The 18564-nt window shown below is 35.9% G+C and overlaps 1 protein-coding gene across 1 annotated transcript; it reads right to left on the bottom strand.

Moving 5' to 3' along the window:
• Positions 1-644: 644 nt before the first annotated feature.
• tm9sf2 (transmembrane 9 superfamily member 2) lies at positions 645-18295 on the bottom strand. The gene is made up of 17 exons (XM_067405108.1): positions 17987-18295; positions 16605-16672; positions 13986-14079; positions 13613-13740; positions 13394-13523; positions 13175-13299; positions 12876-12987; positions 11412-11491; positions 9475-9583; positions 7048-7180; positions 6416-6535; positions 3508-3565; positions 3158-3317; positions 2877-3028; positions 2636-2747; positions 2374-2545; positions 645-977 (listed from the first exon to the last, which is right to left on the bottom strand). The coding sequence occupies exons 1-17, from the start codon at positions 18140-18142 to the stop codon at positions 910-912; spliced, it is 1977 nt and encodes a 658-aa protein (XP_067261209.1). The 5' UTR covers positions 18143-18295; the 3' UTR covers positions 645-909.
• Between the last annotated feature and the right edge of the window lie 269 nt (positions 18296-18564).

Below are 18564 nucleotides of genomic sequence, written 5' to 3'. Positions count from 1 at the left end.
TATTTTAATGTTTTTCTTGTAATCTCATTACCTCAAAATCAGAGAAGACAGAAACCAAAACTGAATGACCAACCAAGCTAATGTAGTTTTATGGACACACGTTTAAATGCTGTGCGTATATACAAAGGAAATCATTTCACACCAGCACCCCTGTGTATGGACGGGGCACTTCACATTTTCACAAACCTGCTCTTATCTGGAAAAAAAAAAATGTCTTGATTTTCCTCTGTGATAATGAGGCACACAATGTGTTGAGGCATAAACAGAAACAAAGAGAAAAAAAAAAAAAAAAAAATGACCAAACAAAAAAGTTAAATAGACATTCCCCCCACTGGTTATACACGAGTATACGCAAGCAGTAATTGTACAGTATCAACATGATGAAAGAAAATTCACACAGCCTCACTCTTAAACCAACTTAAAGAATAAAGTCCTTCTGTTTTTAACCTCTAGTTTCTTTTTTTTTTATGCATTTAAGGAAAAAATGCTATTTACAAAATCATACTTCTGAAACCTTGAAGATTCAGTGACTGGAGCTAGTTTTCTCTGTGATTTATGCATTACCCCTTCCATTTGAATGTTAGCAAAAGAGAAAAGTAAGTAATATTTACAAGGGACAACTCAAAATCATAATTACTTGAGCGAGTTGCAATGGCCAATGTGTATGTTTGCTGTATTCCGTTCCAACTAAAGAAGCAGATGTGTCGATTTCTTCAAATGGTTGAATATGCACTACTAATGCACACGCACACATACACAGCAAAGTAAATGGAATTTGTTGATTCAGAGTTGTTGGTGTAAAGCAGGATCGCCGTGGCAACAGAGTAAGTTAAACAGCGCTCAGGTCCCTCCCTCTGGGATCTCACATTGGGCGGAGAAGAGTTCAGTCTCATCTGAGATTGCTTTCACTTAATCCACTTTAACCACGCTGTAGATCTTGGTGACAAACCAAAAGCAGGCAAAGAATCCAATTGTACCTGGAAGCAAGAAATAAAAAAAGAGATCGAGATTACTAAAACTACACAATATTACCTGAAGCACTACTTTTCTCTTCACTCAAAACAGCACATAAAAACTTTGAATGTTTGGAACAAAACATATCCCACAATTTTGCCTGCCATTAGTTTAAAAAAAAAAGGAGAAAAGGTTATAGCTGAACTCAAAGGGTTGAAATATCCTATCCTTGTTTTGAAATATTTATATACTAATATGAGAGTTATTGATGACTACAACTGCAATCTATCAAATGACTGCCAAAAAACAACACCTGTCAGTAAACCCTTGAGTATTCCACGTTTAATCTCACGAAACTCAAGGTTCTTCATTCAGTCACACAGCTAACATTCAATTTGTTTAGACCAGTGGTTCTTAAGCAGGGGGTCGGGAGCCACTAGGGGGCCACAAACTTCTAAGTGGGCCTCAGGATGACTTAAAAGTATTTATCATGATATAAAAAACTACTCTCTCTAAAGATACACTACACTAATTCAATGCCTGTGGGCCAAAACCAGCCTGCCACCTCATTTCATGAGGCCCGCAAAATAATTTCATTATATTGTGATCCTTTCATTATATCGTGATCATGTCATATTTTTACCAAATTTTGTTTAGCCTGCAAAGTTAATTTCAGAAACGTATCAATGAAACTTCTCAGTTTTAGTATTTCACAATCAATCAGTTAGTGCTTTCCTTGTGAATATTAACCCTTTGATTTGTACGATCACCGATGTGTTTAGAACATTCAGGATGTGATCAACTGCTTGCTTACACGTATTTGAGAAATGGATTATCAGAAATTTCAGATCAGTTGAAAAAACAAAGAAATAAAACCATACGCTATGTCAGTGATACAGTGTGCAGTGTCAGTGCGGTACATTATATCTATACTACTGATTACAGAGAAGCAAGTTCTAAAATAAAACCAATAAGTGTCTATTTAATAATTACCATGATGAAAAAAAGTGTCAATATATTGAGTTTGTAATTGTCATTAAGCAAACTGTAATTGTCCTATGTTTTTATAGCTAAAAAAAGTTTACACTTTAGCAAGGAAGGACCTATATTAAGGTAAATTACAATACATTAAATGATCTGCAACATGATCTAATTGTAGTTTGTTACATAATATGGTTAAAGAAAATAAATGCATAAATGAATAGACTACTCTCAAAATAACTAGAATTTAATGCTTTGGTGCTTTTTTTTCAAAAAGAAAAAAAAAAAAAAAGAAAAGAAAAAAGCTTTGTGAAATTCTTATGAAATAATGAGTTATGAAATTGGTCTTAGATATTCAGTTGGCCCTTGGGGGCACACATAACCCTGATGTGGCCTGGGCAGAAACAGAGAACAATCCTGCTCTACATGCACACAGACCTGTAAAGAGGAAGAAGATGAGTGCCATGATCATGGTGTAGCCGAAGTAAAGTATGGTGCTGGCAAGTCCACTGATCTGTAGCTTTGAGAAGAAGTAATGGATGGCATAGACCAAGAAATACACAGCTGTGAATCCGCTGGTCAGGAAGGAACGCCACTGCCAGTGATAGTCCTGAGAGATGATACATTCACAAAACAAATTAGTAAAATAAAATAAACAATTCTCCAAAATATGCATATGGCCACGTGTATGTACTCTCACCTCAGCACACAGGTGGAAGTAGCACAGGAGGATGGTGGCCTCAGAGCAGGTGATGACCAGGATAATGAAGACCAGGAATAGAAATCCAAACATATAGTACATCTGATGAGACCTGCAACATCAATCATTTACATTAGTTTGTAAACCCAAACCTATTGGTTTAATGCTCTGGTATTCGTAAAGCCTAACAGAGCAGGATCATGATTCTTAAGTGCATCATGAACTTCACATCAGCACTGACCAGATGCTGTTAAGGATGAAGAACAGCTGGATGAAGATGCAGCCGAATGGCAGGATTCCACCCATGACAATGCCAGGAAGAGGTTTAGTGTAGAAAGACTGCTCTGGAATCTGTCTGGGGATCTGATTAGTCCTCACGGGATGTTCAATGCCCTGATTTTATACAAAAATAACACATTTATAACATCAATTAAATGAGAGAATTATGGATGGGGTTCTGGATTATTTTACAACAAATAAAATTAAGTTTTGGGAAACAATCTGAAAGCAAAGAATGCTTACACTTTTCTTGAAACCAAAGTAAGCTCCGATAAATGTGAGGGGCACTGAGATACAGAACCACAGAGCCAGGATGGCCACCAGAGTGCCAAATGGCATGGCAGCTGATGAACCCTCGCCCCACAAAATCAGATTCATTACGAAAAAATCAGCAAACACCACCCTGAAAAAGCATGTAAATTTCTTATTAACAACAAGCTATATTTAAATCAAGCTACATTTCAAAGCATAAGACTTCAAAGTGCAAGTTTGCAAAATTTAGCTAAATGGACCAATTTAGCAATATAACTGCTTAATGAAATGAAATCTATGGATTTAAATTCAAGGGAATGATGGATTTTTCATTTACCCACCCTGGACAGAGAAATGCCGTCAACAGAACGTTGGTCTTCCACTTCTCCCCACCGAAGGCTGCAAAAAGTGAGAGAGACCAGTTGACCTCACATTTTAACAAGGATACAAACCAAATATTAAACCACAAAGAGAACATATGGTCAATGTGATACTATAGTGCTGTATTCAATAAAGGAATTTGCTAGCAATGAACTGAGTTCATGTTTCATTTCTTTTACATTTAAATAGGTGCATTTTATGCTTTCTAAATATATGCTATCCGATTCTGGTTCTGGGAGTCACGATCCGATTCCAAAATGATTCTTGATCTATATTTTTTTGTCTTATTAATTAGTTTACCAAATTTAAATCTGACATTTATTTGTACATTTTTTTATTTAATTACTTATGTAATTATAAGTACTTTTTAAAATAATTACGGTAGCACTTTATTTTACAGTCCTGTTCCCCCATGTACTATGTACTTACAACAGAAATGATAATAACTGGGTAATAACTAGGTACTAACCCCGAACCTACACCTAAACCTTAACTTAACCCTTGTAGTTACCTTATATTACTCATTATTTTAAGTAGGTAAGTACACTGCAAGTACATGTAAATACACTGTAAAATAAAGTGCAGCCATAATTACTAATTAAAAATTAAAAAATTAAGATAAGAATCTTAGCTAACTAAATATAGCTTCAAAACATTCAAGCAAATAGTAAATAATAAAGAGGAACAAAGAAACATAAAACACTGTTTATAACTTGTACTAAGTATCTAAAGGCTCAGTCACATTAAGGACTATAAATACAACAATAAAAATTGTTCTAAATATAAAAGAATAGCAGAGTCCACACCACAACTATAACAATAACGGCACAGAGAAACAATATAGTTGGAATCACTTTTAGAATGATTATCTGATGAATGATAAAAAAAACAAAGCGGCAGACGCAATAACTGCAGCACGTACTTGGTACAAACAGAGCGTTATCGTCCGCTGGTGTGGACGCTAATATAGTTATCTTTATAGTTATCATTCCTGGTGTGAGTGCTTTAAGTATCTGAACATTTTCCAGTCAAAAGCAGCAAGTGATTGTTCTCTTAGATTTAATGCTGTTTGATTATTACTGATGACGATGATTATAGACAGTGGGAGATCTAATAGGCTGCATTCACACTAACGTACAGATCTATTTTGACATGTCAGATGTTTTGTCCTTTCTGTCTAATCCCTTTGAGATGCAAGTGCATTTAATATGAGCATTTGAAAGCAGCCATCTGTCAGTGAGTGAGTTTTGTGTATTGACTATATAGTCCTACTGCATTCCAAATTGTATAAATGATGCCTTCCTGGAGCATCTGTAAGAGAAAACACTGAAATATTGTCAGGCAAGACTATGCATCATAAGCATAACATTTCTCACAGTCTGTGTCTGTGTTTGTAATTCATTTCATCCTTTTCAAACTTTATGGATGTTTATTTTATGGAAGGTTTGAGGGTTTTTGTGTGTGTGTGTGGAATTTGAAGCAAGCAGAATACGGCTGTCATCGGCATCGGTGGTTAAAAACTAAACTCAGAATCATTGAAGAGAGAACTGCAATGCATCGGAGAAACAATTTTTTTTTCTCCCACGTCCAGTAATTAGTGCTGTCCAAATTACAGGTACTTTGGCACCAAGTCAATACTGAAATTGTAAAAATGTGACGGTTTTGGAGAAGTACATAGAACCGATTTCATTCAGTACCCGCTGATAGGCGGCTGCTTCCAAACACTCCTATGTGTATTTGAGTTTGAGCTCTGAAGAGTTTACTTGTAGTGTTTCTTTGTTTTTTAGTTCATTACTGAATGTCAATTTGACATCTTAAAATGATGTTAGAATTCACTGAAATAATTTATCACTTTTATATTCAAATATTTAAAAACTGTCACATTACTTTTTCTTAAAAAGTCAAAAGAAAACAGTAACTCTTCCTCTTCCATTTCACAAGATGTTGTGGGTAATATTAGATGAAAATGCATTTACAGATACTTCAAAAATCCACCCAAAACAGTACACCTTACATTTCACATTTATATTTGGAAAACACTTTGTAATCTTTTTTAGGTTGGACATGTGGATTGTATGTCTGCTGTTTTGACTGACACTGAGAAGTTGTCTGTGAGGCAAGCAATGAGAAACCAAGAAACCAAAAGAATAAGCATTGGGATGCTGCCTCTGTTATTTTATTATCTTTTAGATACTATTATAGTTTCCTTTTTTAATTTTTTTAAATCATTTTTTTATTAGCTATAGTTTATTTAACATATGTCTATTAATTTAATTAATTTTATTTCAGTTTTAGCTACATCAAATTAAACTAAATGGCAGCTAGCTGAAATAATATAAACATTTTAACATTTATTTCAAGTAACAATTTTTTTTTATGGTTTTAGCTTCAGTTAATTATAATAACTAATAACTCTGTGCAGCCTATTATTTCCCATAATCCTGTGCATCATTTTTTGGTAAAAAAAAAAAAAAAAAAAGGCTGATGGACCGATTAAAAGAAGTAAATTCATAAATATTCATTTATGATTCAGTTTCTGACAAGAAATAAGCAGATGAAAAACAGAAGATCAAAGGGGACAATTAAACATCTGTTGTATGACTGATGTTAAAACAGACAGAGCTCAGCAGATGGATCTACAACTGATATCATAGTAGGACACGGCAGGTCTGGAAAAAGAAGAATAAGCTCTCATTGTAATCTGCACAAGCCGTCGAACACAGCTAAAGCAAAAAAGCAGCAGGGGTGTGTATGCCTGCCTGTTCGGGTAGAGGGCTCCTTTGACACTAATTAAATCTAACGAACTGCAGACAGCCCTAATGAAGGGAGGATCAGAGGTCAAAGGTCATGCCTCTGATGTGTACTTACATTTGTAGTAGCGGGCAGCCACATAACCAGCTGGAGTACCCAGCAGCACCCACAGCACCACTGCACATGTCATCAGAGCTCCACGATTGGCAGGTGACAGGAAACCCAAACAGGCAAAAACTAAAGGATGAGGAGAGAGAGAGAGAGAGAGAGAGAGAGAGAGAGAGAGAGAGAGGGGGGACTTTGTCAAGTTCAGGGTTGCATACATTTATAAAATTTGACACTTAAACAAGTCAATTCAGACAATGCGCATCAAAAACCTATCAAATTCCATCAGAGGACAGTCCAGGTTCATACACTGTATCAGCCATCACAAAGCGAACATTTATCCTTGTTGTATTTTTGGTAACATATTACTTTTATAATAAATGATAAAAAAAAAAAGAAAAAGATCTGTCCAAACATCTTACTACACTGGTCACACTGCATTTTAGAAAAATATAAATCTAACATGTTTTTATTGTCAGTAATGTTAACCAATACATTATTTTGACATTTGTATATTTATTTTAGACATCTGACTGTGTCTTTTTATGCTAAAGACACATTTCTAAAGTAAAATAAACAAAGGAAAAAAAGTGTAATCTATCAATATGGGCCTGAATTTACCACTCAGCTCTCCATACACTTACAGAGAGTAACAAATGTCATGATGAAGATCTGAGTCCCAGAGCCCAGAAACACAGACAGCAGCATGCCTTTCCTGGGAGGCCTGAAGACATCTCCGTGAACAAGCTTCCAGCCAAATTCCTCCTGGGCATCCTCCTGGAAAAGATGAAGTGAAAAAGCGAGGCTTTAACAATAGCAGGGAACTAACGGAACCCAGTTCAGGCGTGGGTTTGGGTCTACAGTCCAATTACGGCTCTCAGAGATCAAAGAAAAGACGCCGGTTGCTGCTCAAACCAATGATACACTGTGTCACTCTCGATCTGGCCTTAATGAGTCTGATGTGTGTGGAAGGAGGAAGGGCCATGGTGAGACAGGAAAGAGAGAAGACGTAAAAGCAACAGATGTATCACACCTGACCCTGCGTGACCTCGAACACCAGATGGGAGGGGCTAAATATACCAAGATATGAAGAGATCTGAATGCGAAGTGTGCGTATTTAAGGTGACCCATGTCAAGGGTGAAGGCCAGTGGCAGCACTAGGGCCGGGCTTGCCATAATCTTTTTGAAGATTCATATAAATGTCAAACAATATAGATTTTAATATACATTTTTTCACTTTGTTCATACTAGCTTACAAGATCAGATGGGTGTCTGAAATTCGAGATTCCGGTCTTTTAACAATTAATCGTGCAGCTCTAATGCTTACTGATATAAAGAATAACTCCCTTTGTAACTTTTTGTAACTTGGCAGACCTTTATTCATGCTCAAACAGTAACAATGTGTTTGGGGGGCATATCTTTTTAGAAGCTGTGTTGTATCTAAACAGTGCTAGATGACAAACTGCATGTTGTTTAGATACCTGCAGTTTAGGTGTTCATTATCTTAATTTCATTAGGTGTTCAACTGTTAAGCCTTCCTTACACCCCCAACAAAAACATCCTGGAGCTACCACTGGCAAAGGCAGATGTGTGTGTATCCTTGCCTCTCCTCGTCAGTGTGACCCTCATTGTTGGCAGCAGATGATCCAGACCATATAACCACGAGTGACATACACATTAACACACATTCTGTACGTTACGCTCATTAACTTACAAACCAAACACTGAGTGCTACACACATTCTATTACAGAGCTATTCAAGTAGTTTCAGTCAAGGGCCGGATTATCAAATCAAAAAGTTGACGTGGGCCGGGGTCTTATTGGTAAGAATTATTTTATTTATAATTAATATAGGCTTAAATAAATATTCTGACTGTGAGACTTGGTAACCACAGGTAAAACCATTCATGGCTACTCACTACCACTGTCAAAGGATGTTATATTATGATATGTTGTATAAGCCTATAAAAAAGTGCCTAAACACAGGTAAACTATACACACCTTCACAGAGAAAAGAATTATGTATTCCCCTACCCACCTAATAAATAAATTGCAATATAAATGGCTATAACATAGTATTCCACATTTCCACAAACCATGGTAAATTACTACAGTTCATTCATGGTAAATGTTTGTAAGGGTGGTGATTTGGAATTTTGGGATTTAAAATTCTTCTAACTTCATTCATGGCACAATGTTTCTCCCGTTTTCCTCTTGTTGAGAATGTTGAGGCTGTTTCATCCAATTTAAAACTAGTTTAATCATCGATTGATTTGTGGTTTTTACCCGAGAGGTGTGTATCGAATTGAAACGCTTCTCACTGGATGTCGCAGTTTAATAATGGTATACGGGAATAAACGCAGATCCTTTAAGCTTTCATTCCGTTATCCACTGGGCCGTGCTGCATAGATCAAAGTAAACTAGTAAAACACCTGAAAACAGCGCTATTTGTTCTGTATTTGTTGTTACTGACTGAGAAACAACTTAAAATGATTCAGTGACAGAGCAGTCTGAACGAATCCAAATCATTTCAGATCGTTATGCAAGAGTGTTTGGCCAATTCACAGAAAAGAAAGAAACGAGCCAAAAGAATGATTAATTCACGAATGATAGGTATCGCTGGTTCAGTCGACAGAAATACGGGACACACGTACGTAATAACTGCTGAAATATTCGCAGGGAAAACGTTTCTCAAGTCAGTCGGAGGAGCGTGCTGTACAGCTGCAGGAGCCACTGTGGCCATGTATTTAACCAAATTTAGCCGCACAGCCAGGAAAAAAGGAGGAGGGAGGTTGAATATGAAGATGATTTGGCCCCTCGGGCCAAATTCGGCCCTCCAATCATCTTCATATTCAACCTCCCTCCTCCTTTTTTCCTGGCTGTGCGGCTAAATTTGGTTAAATACATGGCCACAGTGGTTCCTGCAGCCAGTTGAATAGCCCTTCTTTATTATGTGTAAGACAAAAACTCAGCTGTACTAAAACATACAAGCTAACACACTCACATAATGTTATTTGAGAGGACTGATCACATATCAGACAGTGACATGATAGTTGTAGAGCAGAACTCACCACAGAGTCCATCTGGTTGTATCGGGCGATGTCTTTATGGAGTGTTCGTAGCATGATCATAGCGACCATCCCCGAAAGGAAGAGCACAATGACCAGAGAGTTCATGATACTGGTGGCAGAGAACAGAACAGCTGAGAATGCGTGCTTTATATGCTAAACTCCATCATGGGTTTATTAGGATATGGACCCTGAGCCAAATGACATCCTCAAGTCCCTGCAATCCAACTTTTCTGACAAAATGCAAGGAGTCCACGTTTTCAAACGCATTTTTCAAGACACCAAATAAAACACAGACTCAAGAGCTTTTCATGTGTAAATGAACAACAGCTATGTTCCCATCCACCTATTTTAATGTGCATTTTGGGATATCGCATAAAAGAAAAAGATGCGCATAGACTCTAAAAATATGCATAAAAAAACCTCAAGCACTCAGTCAGATAACTTTTTTATGCAATGCGAAAACATGCACATAAACTACGATGGAAACACTTTTACCAAATAAATTCCTTGATGCGCTTCAAAAAACATGTGACTTTGCGATGGGACAACATAACTGGACCAACCAGTTATCCGTTCTCGTTGCACAGCATCTGAAATTCTGTTTTGGTCATTCTGTAATGCCTGAGCAACTTCTGTCGTTAAAGCGGTTCGATATAATTCCCTCGCAGAAGCGCCTCACATGATCGTGTTCACAAACACCAGGCATCTGAATGCAAGATAACATGACAGCGTTTATTGCGGTTGGTCTGTGTACTCTGAGGGGCAAGTCATTTATTATATACAAATATTATATACAGTGGCTTGTACTACAGTAACTTCCATTTTTCTTAGTGATAATTAGTGCCAGTTCATCAGTAAGTGACGATTTTATTCTGTTCGACTCACTGGATGGAAATGCAAATGCTTTATGTGAAATTACAAATTTGTGCACAAGTTAAATTCACAACTTTGGATGGAAACATAGCTAGTGCTATGCTTTAATCTCAAAATTGCAATGGGCAGTTATTGGCCAGCTGATGACCATCACAGTGTCATATACACGCCAGTTTCATTTTACTCGCATTTGGTGCTTGCCGAGGGTTTATTTTAAAGCCTGGCTGTATTCCACACGAAGATGCTACATGGCTTGTGCAGTGCTGTGCAGAATATCTGTGTTATAAAGATATTAGAAAACGCAGTAATTTATGCAATTCATTCAGTGGTTCAGAGCGTGTATCAAACCGCCACAGTCACGTGATTTCTGTAAACGAGGCTTTGTTATGTCAAAAGTGTTTCAAAATTTCAATGGTTCACCACTGGGGGTGTGACTTTGGCAGTTTGATACAGGCTCCGAACCACTGATTCGAAACAAAAGATTCATAAAGCTTCATGAAGAACTGTTTTAAAATCTCCCATCACTAAATATTGTTGAATAAATTCATTATTTTGTTTTTTGTGCACAAAAATTATTCTAGTCGCTTCATGACATTAAGGTTGAACAACTGTAGTCACATTAACTTAAATATGTCTTTAGTAGCTTTCTGGGCATCTGAAAGGGTTAATTATCTTGCTGGCAATGGAGGCCTCACTGAGCCATCGGATTTCATCAAAAATATTTTAATTTGTGTTCTGAAGATGAACAAAAGTGTGGAACTTACAGGTGTGGAATGATATGAGGGTGAGTAATTAATGACAGAATTTTCATTTTTGGGTGAACTAACCCTTTAATGCAGGAAAAAAAAAAAAAAAAATCACATCCCTGGTAATAACATTAATCCCACTACATTGGAGAGTATGTATTTTGCAGTAAAGTCCACATCAGTGTGGGCACTGTAAAGGACGCTTCTATAGTGCACTGCAACTGCAAAGGAGGAGCTTGTGATAATTCAAGTCCACTTTGAGTGTGTCATTTAGGACAGGGCCATATAATGTATGTAGTGTGTGATATGTGCTCTCACCTGAACCACTGAATGTTGGTGTGTGGCATAGACTCAAGAATATAATCCCATCTAGAGGCCCAGCGAATTTGCTTTTCCTCCTGCAAACACCAAACCAGCAGTTATACAAGAGTTTTGCAGAAACACTGGCATAATAAAACACAGCAGGGGTCTCCGATTTCTTACAGGCTAAAGGACCCCTTGGTTGATAGAGAGACAGTGCAGGGACACTGTATCAAAATGACTGTTGCATTTTAAACCTGGTCTGTATTAATAGTGAATAAACCCAAACTGACATATGCACATAATTGGTTAAGATTGCAAATGATTTACATACTTATTTATGTTTGCAAATCCTTTTAAATAATCAATTTAAATGCTATTATTTTAATTTTATATGTGTAATATGGAATGAACAATGAAACTTTTAGCTGAAATTTAGTATTGGTTGAAGTTCATGTAATACTGTATTTTTATGTATTATTATTATTATTATTTAATTTTTCCACAAAAACTTCATTGAAATTATTAGACAACAATAAGCAGACCCCCAGCAGTAAACCCCTGATATACAGAAAATGTGGTACAGTACGCCACCTTGTGGAAAAAAGCAGAACACTTCTCAATTTGAAATGAAGAGGAAGAGCAATAGAAACTGTATATGATATGCATAAAAACAAACACTTTGATTCAGTTTAACAATTCAGTTTTATTTAGTTCACACAAATGAGTAATTTACTCACGCTGATGTCATTCCAAACCCATTTGACATTCGTTCATCTTCACACAACACAAATCAAAATATTTTTCAATATTCTCTCATCATTTTTGACTATACACTGAAAATTTAGGCAATCAATATTTTCAAGCTTTAAAAGTTTATAAAGACATAAAAATAATCCATAGGATTTGAGTGGTTTAATCCAAGTCTTCCAAAGAGACCTGATGACTGTATATGATGAACAGATTTAACATAGGCTTTTATTTACATATAAACATACAGAGCACATCAAATATGGTAAACAGAAGCTCAAATGTGCTTGCTTGATACACAAACCTCATTGGTTCTTGCATGTCAAGCACACATGGTTGAGTTTGTTTACCTTATTCAATGTGCTCTATGTATGTGTGGTAATCAATGTTTATGTGTGTTTATAAACCTAAAATAAAATCTATTTACCGCATAAACTGATTGTCTCTGTTCACTAGACTTGGATTAACCCGGTCAATTCATATGGATTAATTAATTTTTTTTGTCTTTTTAGTCTTTATGTACTTTTTGAAGCTTAAAAATGTTGACTGCCCAAACTTTTACTGGATGGACAAAATGATGAGAGAATATTAAAAATATCTTAATTTGTTTTCCAAAGATGAAAATGTCTTATCGGTTTGGAACAATATAGGGGTAAGTAAACAAAGGCAGGAATTTCATTTTTGGGTGAACTATTCCTTTAAGGCTGATATGGAAGTATTTAAATCACTGACCAAAAACTTGATGGAGTAGGTGTAGGGAATCTTGATTTCTCCTTTGAACTTGTTGCTCAGGCTCATGGGAGGTCCTGTACAGTCTGGTTTTTCTGTGTTGGTTTGCTTATAGCTTTAAAAAGAGAGAGAAACATACTCAATATGTACATACTAACGTAAACATTCTTTCATTATCGTCAATTTGACAATTATATATTTAAAAAATATTGTTGTGTTTTTTGTTCAATCTTAAATGGCTAAACAGCGCTCTTCTCTGCCGCCATATTATTAGTTGGAATTTTCTATAGAGCCTTAAATACCTTTTGGGCTCCAATTTAGCTGCAACCAGTCTGGCACCAGCAGCCTCATTCTCCACCTTGTGGTAGAAGATGGTAATGTCCACATGGTTGAAGATGTAGAACGTGTCTTTGTCATTGAAGTCAGCCTGTGAGTAAAAAAGACCATTTCTTGAATAAGTTATATTAAACAGAACAGTCAACATATGACCTATGTAAAGGCTGTGGTTAAGTGTTACTCACATTGACCACACAGGCATCTTTGGCACGTCCAGTATCCGTGACATAACAACCGATGGGGAAACCAGGATTACAGAACTTTTGATTGTCCTCCACATCATAACACCAGGTCACCGGCATATTATCAACAATCCTGAGAGAGACAAATAAGTCATGAGATGCCACGCCTCATTGTAGTTCTGTGTTACTGCTGGAAGAGGAGAGACTGAGTGGCTGCCTCACCAGTGGTGTTGGTAATTGAGGAGCATTCCCTTCTTGAGGAAGTCCAGTTTGGCTTTATCCTCCAATTTTTCTGTGTTGTAAGGTTTAACACAGACATTCTGGCATTCCAAATTCTTGTTGAAGGAAAACTAGAAGAAAAAAAAGATACTGAATAAATGCTATGATAAGGAGAACAGAATATTTTTATGTACATTTTGATGTAAGGACAAAGTCAGAGCTTCAGTGGACATGCATTTTCATTTACGCATTTGCTTTTATCACATGCTTTTATCCCAAGTGATTTACGTTGCACTTAAGGTATACATTTTATGTTGGTATTATCTTGGTTATATTTATCTTTGTGTTACTAGCATAGGAATGCTGTGTGATATACCTTATACGGGGACGGCTCAATTCTCTCTCCAAACAGCACCTGACCCAAGTTCTCAGATGGACGCTTCTCGGACTGATCAGCACAAAAATCAAACCTGAAAGATTAAAAATAATGAAGTATAAAGCTTTCTGGACACAATTAACCATCCACAACAATGTGTTTTAAATATCAGTCATAAAAATAAAAAAAATCTACTACTTGTCAATCTGTCAAGTATGACTGGTTAGGTTTCAGATATGCTTCCTTACTGCACTTCTTACTGTTCTTCTAATCTGGATTTCCGGTTTAATAATTTATCAGGTGATATGACAGTTAAACTGTCAATATTTGATCACACCTGGCAAAGTTGGCCTATTCTCTTTACAGTTGACTACTGGGTTGGTGTGGGCATTTTAAATGGATTCAAATTCTTAGTGAACTTTATTTTCTATGTATAGGTATAAAATGTATGCTCAGCAACCAAATAATGTAAATGACATTAACAAACATTCATGGGCTACAGAGGTTTTTTCTATCACCATAAGATCCACAGTAACAAAATAGGATACGTGCAGTTTGTAACAAAGATGTTTCTGTAACATCTGAAGTGCTTCTCTGTGTGCATATTATTACATACTATTTGTGACTCTTGATTTTGAGGTCTTGGAGTAGGGCTGCACGATATATCGAAATTATCGAAATATCGCAAATGTACATATCGCAACGGCCTGTGATATCTACTGCATGATTTTAATACTCCAACAGATTATAAAAAGTCCAAGTTTTAGGTCAATGTAGACAGCAAAGAGTAGACTGGACACATAACTGTTACATGTGACATGCTTAATGTTATTAAATGCAATAAGTGAAGTACTCACGCACACAGAAAGCTGCCTGTCAGACAGTGCATGATCCCGAATTTAGTTCTCTTCCACAGCTTATATGGTCAAATACGCACAAAATTATGTCAAAATGTCAATCTTACTGAGTATTCACGTAAACACAGTCTGTTATGTCTTAGGAGAAACAAAAAGTTGAGAAAGAATACGCATGTAACCATATGTTGGATCCTTGCAGCTTAAATTGACAGAAACCTAATAAACCTGTTTCCATCTGTGTGCTTAATGGTAATCAAACAACAAAAGACAACGAGAAAATCACTCACTGCTCTTGACTGAATAACTTTTGTAGCTGTAATGAGAATCAACTATATATTTCATTCATACAAAGAAGACTAAGCAGTGTTTTATTTTTACATTTGATTATCCAATTTCCGTTGTTAAATAAACCTAATGTGGGCCTACCTGAAACCCTAAACCCCCTGGTTTACACTGAAGTTAAAATTATACTTTTTATGTAATGCTACAGTAAAACACTGCTGTTTAATTTCAGTAGCTGTAGGGATGCTTTCTTCTCGCAAAAAGATTTTGGAACATGTTGGTTATATCATTTTCTGTTTTTGAATAAATTAAAGTAATAATAAGTTAAGATAAGTATTATCGTATTGTATATCGAATATCAAATTATGCAATGAGTTATCGCATATCGCATTTTTCTTCAATATTGTGCAGCCCTACCTTGGAGGAATTCAGTAAGCTTAAGAATTATTTAAAAAATTATTTTTATTTTTTTATTATTTAGTTATTTACTCGTCCCCATGTCATTCCAAATCTGTATGACTTTCTTTCTTCTGTGGAACATTAAAGAAGATATTTTGAGAAGTGTTTTTTTTTTTTTTGTGTGTTTTTTTTTTTCCATCTATTCAATGGAAGTCAATAACTTTAAGTAATTGTTTGGTTCCCTAAATTTTTCAAAATATCTTACTTTGTGTTCATCAGACAAAAAGATCCTTTGTGTTTGTGTTTCCTCGAGCAAAACATTTGTTTGTTTGTTTTTGCTGTTTTAAGTGTATTCTATTAAAAGAAAGCCGTCACGAGTACTCATGTTAATTCAGACAGAAAAACCCTAGGAGTTTGAGCAGACAGTAAGTGCAAGCCTGATTAATAATGCAGAGCATATGTCATATTGAATGTCTTGTGAGGGAAAAGTAAGACATTTTTGCCTCCATTCGATTATACAGCGGTGGTTTGACTGAAAGGCCTCTGTGTTAACATAATAGCACTCCCTCCTCAGCCTGCAGACAGTCTGAGCACAAATCTCTACATTCAAACTTTCCTCCCCACCCTCTGCGGCATTCTCTCTAAAGTTTTGCCGACACCCTCACTCCATTTCATCCTTTTCAGGTTTTCCCTCAGCTTTGTAAAGTCCAATGCAAAAAATCATGCAAATCTTGGGCAAAACCATGCAAGATTTCTTCAGTGTTGTCCATTAACTAAACTTAAAACTTCTTAAAATTGTTTTCATTCATTGAAATTAAGCTAAAATAAAATATAAATATTAGATGGAAAAACAAACTTGAAAATGAAAATTAGCAACACTGCAACAAATAACAAGTTTAAAGTACTAAAATGATTAAAACAAAAAATACAGCTAAACAAATAAAAAACAAAAACTAATAAAAAAATGACAAAAGCACACAACAAAATGACTAAAAATAAAAGTTGATAATTAATAAATACTAACAGTATATATAACACTATCCATCAAAAACCAAAATAACAAATGTTTCTGTTAACTCACGCTGTGTATTCATAGGGCAAAACAGACTCCACAGAATCCAGCCTGTTCACAAACAGCTCAATGGATGACTGTTGAAAAGACAAGCAGTAAAGGTTAAGGTAATGTCCACAGTATTTACTTCTTTACGTAATGTGTCACTCTTTGAAATCGATAGCGTTTACATTTTTTGACATGCAAGTATTCATACACTGTATTCCTGTCATGTAATGGCATCTGTACAAAAACACATCTCTATAAATGATTAGAATTAAGGTTTTAGAAAAAGCAATTACCATGTGAACCATAGTCCTCACCAAAATGTCATAGTTACAACTGTAGTACTGTAGTGAGTATTACCGTAAAAACATTACATTCATATAGGGCGCCTCGAAACTGTAAAAAGGATTTAGAAGATTTCTTTTGTTTTTCTTGATAATGATACAACCATCTTATTAATATAATGATATTGTAGTATAAAACATTAGTGTAGTAACTATTGCATTTAGGTGGAAAGTGGCTACCACAATAATCATAGTTAACTATTACAAAGGAAATGCATTTAACAATCCAATAGTTCACTGAGCATGAGCAACAACCACAAAATAATATGGAAATAAGGTGAAAAACTTCCGTCACACCTGTTGAACCTGTAAATGGACATTTGTCACCAATGAGACCAGCTATTCCCCCACCCAATATTAAACACACGATTGCATTACATAATTCAACAATAATATAATGGATATGACGTCATGACAATTTTTTAACTAGTGAATGGGATTTATCCAACTCATTTGTGACCTTTTTTATTCATTATCATGCATAATGCAGATACTTTTAATTATTAATTGTTGTGTGCACCCACACTTTTGCTCTACTTCGGAAATATTCTGGTATACTTCAAAATTCTGAGGTGCGAAGCCGGATAAGTTCACTCAAAAATGAAAATTCTGTCAATATCAGCATACATTAAAAGTGAATTACGACTGAGGCTGTCAGTTGATAACATTCTTCGAAATGTCTCCTTTTGTGCTCTATTTAAATGAATAAATAACAACAAAAAAGCCACTGTGTGTGTTTTCTTTTTTAAAAGAAATTACTTAATCAAAGCTCTGACTGAGAGAGACAGACACATGAGAATGATGGGAAGCTCGTCTCTTGCAGGCCTCACAGACTCATCGATAACGAAAGTCAGTTTTATGGCAGTAAAAAAGTTGGCAAAAGCAGTGAAACGAGCAAGTTTAGCTCTTATCTTCGTAACGGCAATGTTTTCACAACTGACACACACCAATAGCATATCGAGCTAGCATCACGCAGCATAGAGACCTCGTTAGAGATAAACACGACATATTTCATGCATTTTACCGAAATAATTTAGTGTGCTTATTAAAGTAAGTATTTACCTTGCAGTCTGGTACATCGCTGTTTTTTTCGCTCGCTTCGTTTTCACAGAAGCTGACCGGGGCCAAACCAGGAAGATAGAAACTCAACGCGTTCCGTAGCGACCCGCAAACAAAAAGCAACAAAAAAACAACACGGACACGGTGGAACACGACCATTTTGTCTCGACCGACTAGTTAAGGATTCGTTAGATGTATTTACATGCGTAAAATTTAGATATGTGTGTCAAAATCCAGACATTGGTGTTAACTAAGCCCAAGCGTTAGCGAAACTGCTGCCTGCGTAGCAGCATCTGACTCCTCAGACACGTCATCCATCTCGAACAGCATGATGGGATGGGGGAGGACTCCAATGCGGAAGAGAATGAAACCATCGAAGAAAAATCTTCTAGAAAATGTTGTTCACTTTAAATTAGAGATGTTTGTTTGAATAATTCATTTGGCACCTATTTTAATACCACCAGTAATACAAGCCAATATTTTAATACACTCATTTGTTAATATCTACAACCAATATAATTTATGGGATAGAAAATATTCTGTTTGTGATAATATTGTATAGTTTTATAACAGATAGCACT

The sequence above is a fragment of the Chanodichthys erythropterus genome, chromosome 12 (assembly GCF_024489055.1).
Source record: "Chanodichthys erythropterus isolate Z2021 chromosome 12, ASM2448905v1, whole genome shotgun sequence".
Taxonomy (NCBI): Eukaryota; Metazoa; Chordata; class Actinopteri; order Cypriniformes; family Xenocyprididae; genus Chanodichthys; species Chanodichthys erythropterus.
The sequence above is the reverse complement of the archived record's forward strand: the minus strand, read 5'-3'. Positions and strand labels throughout refer to the sequence as shown.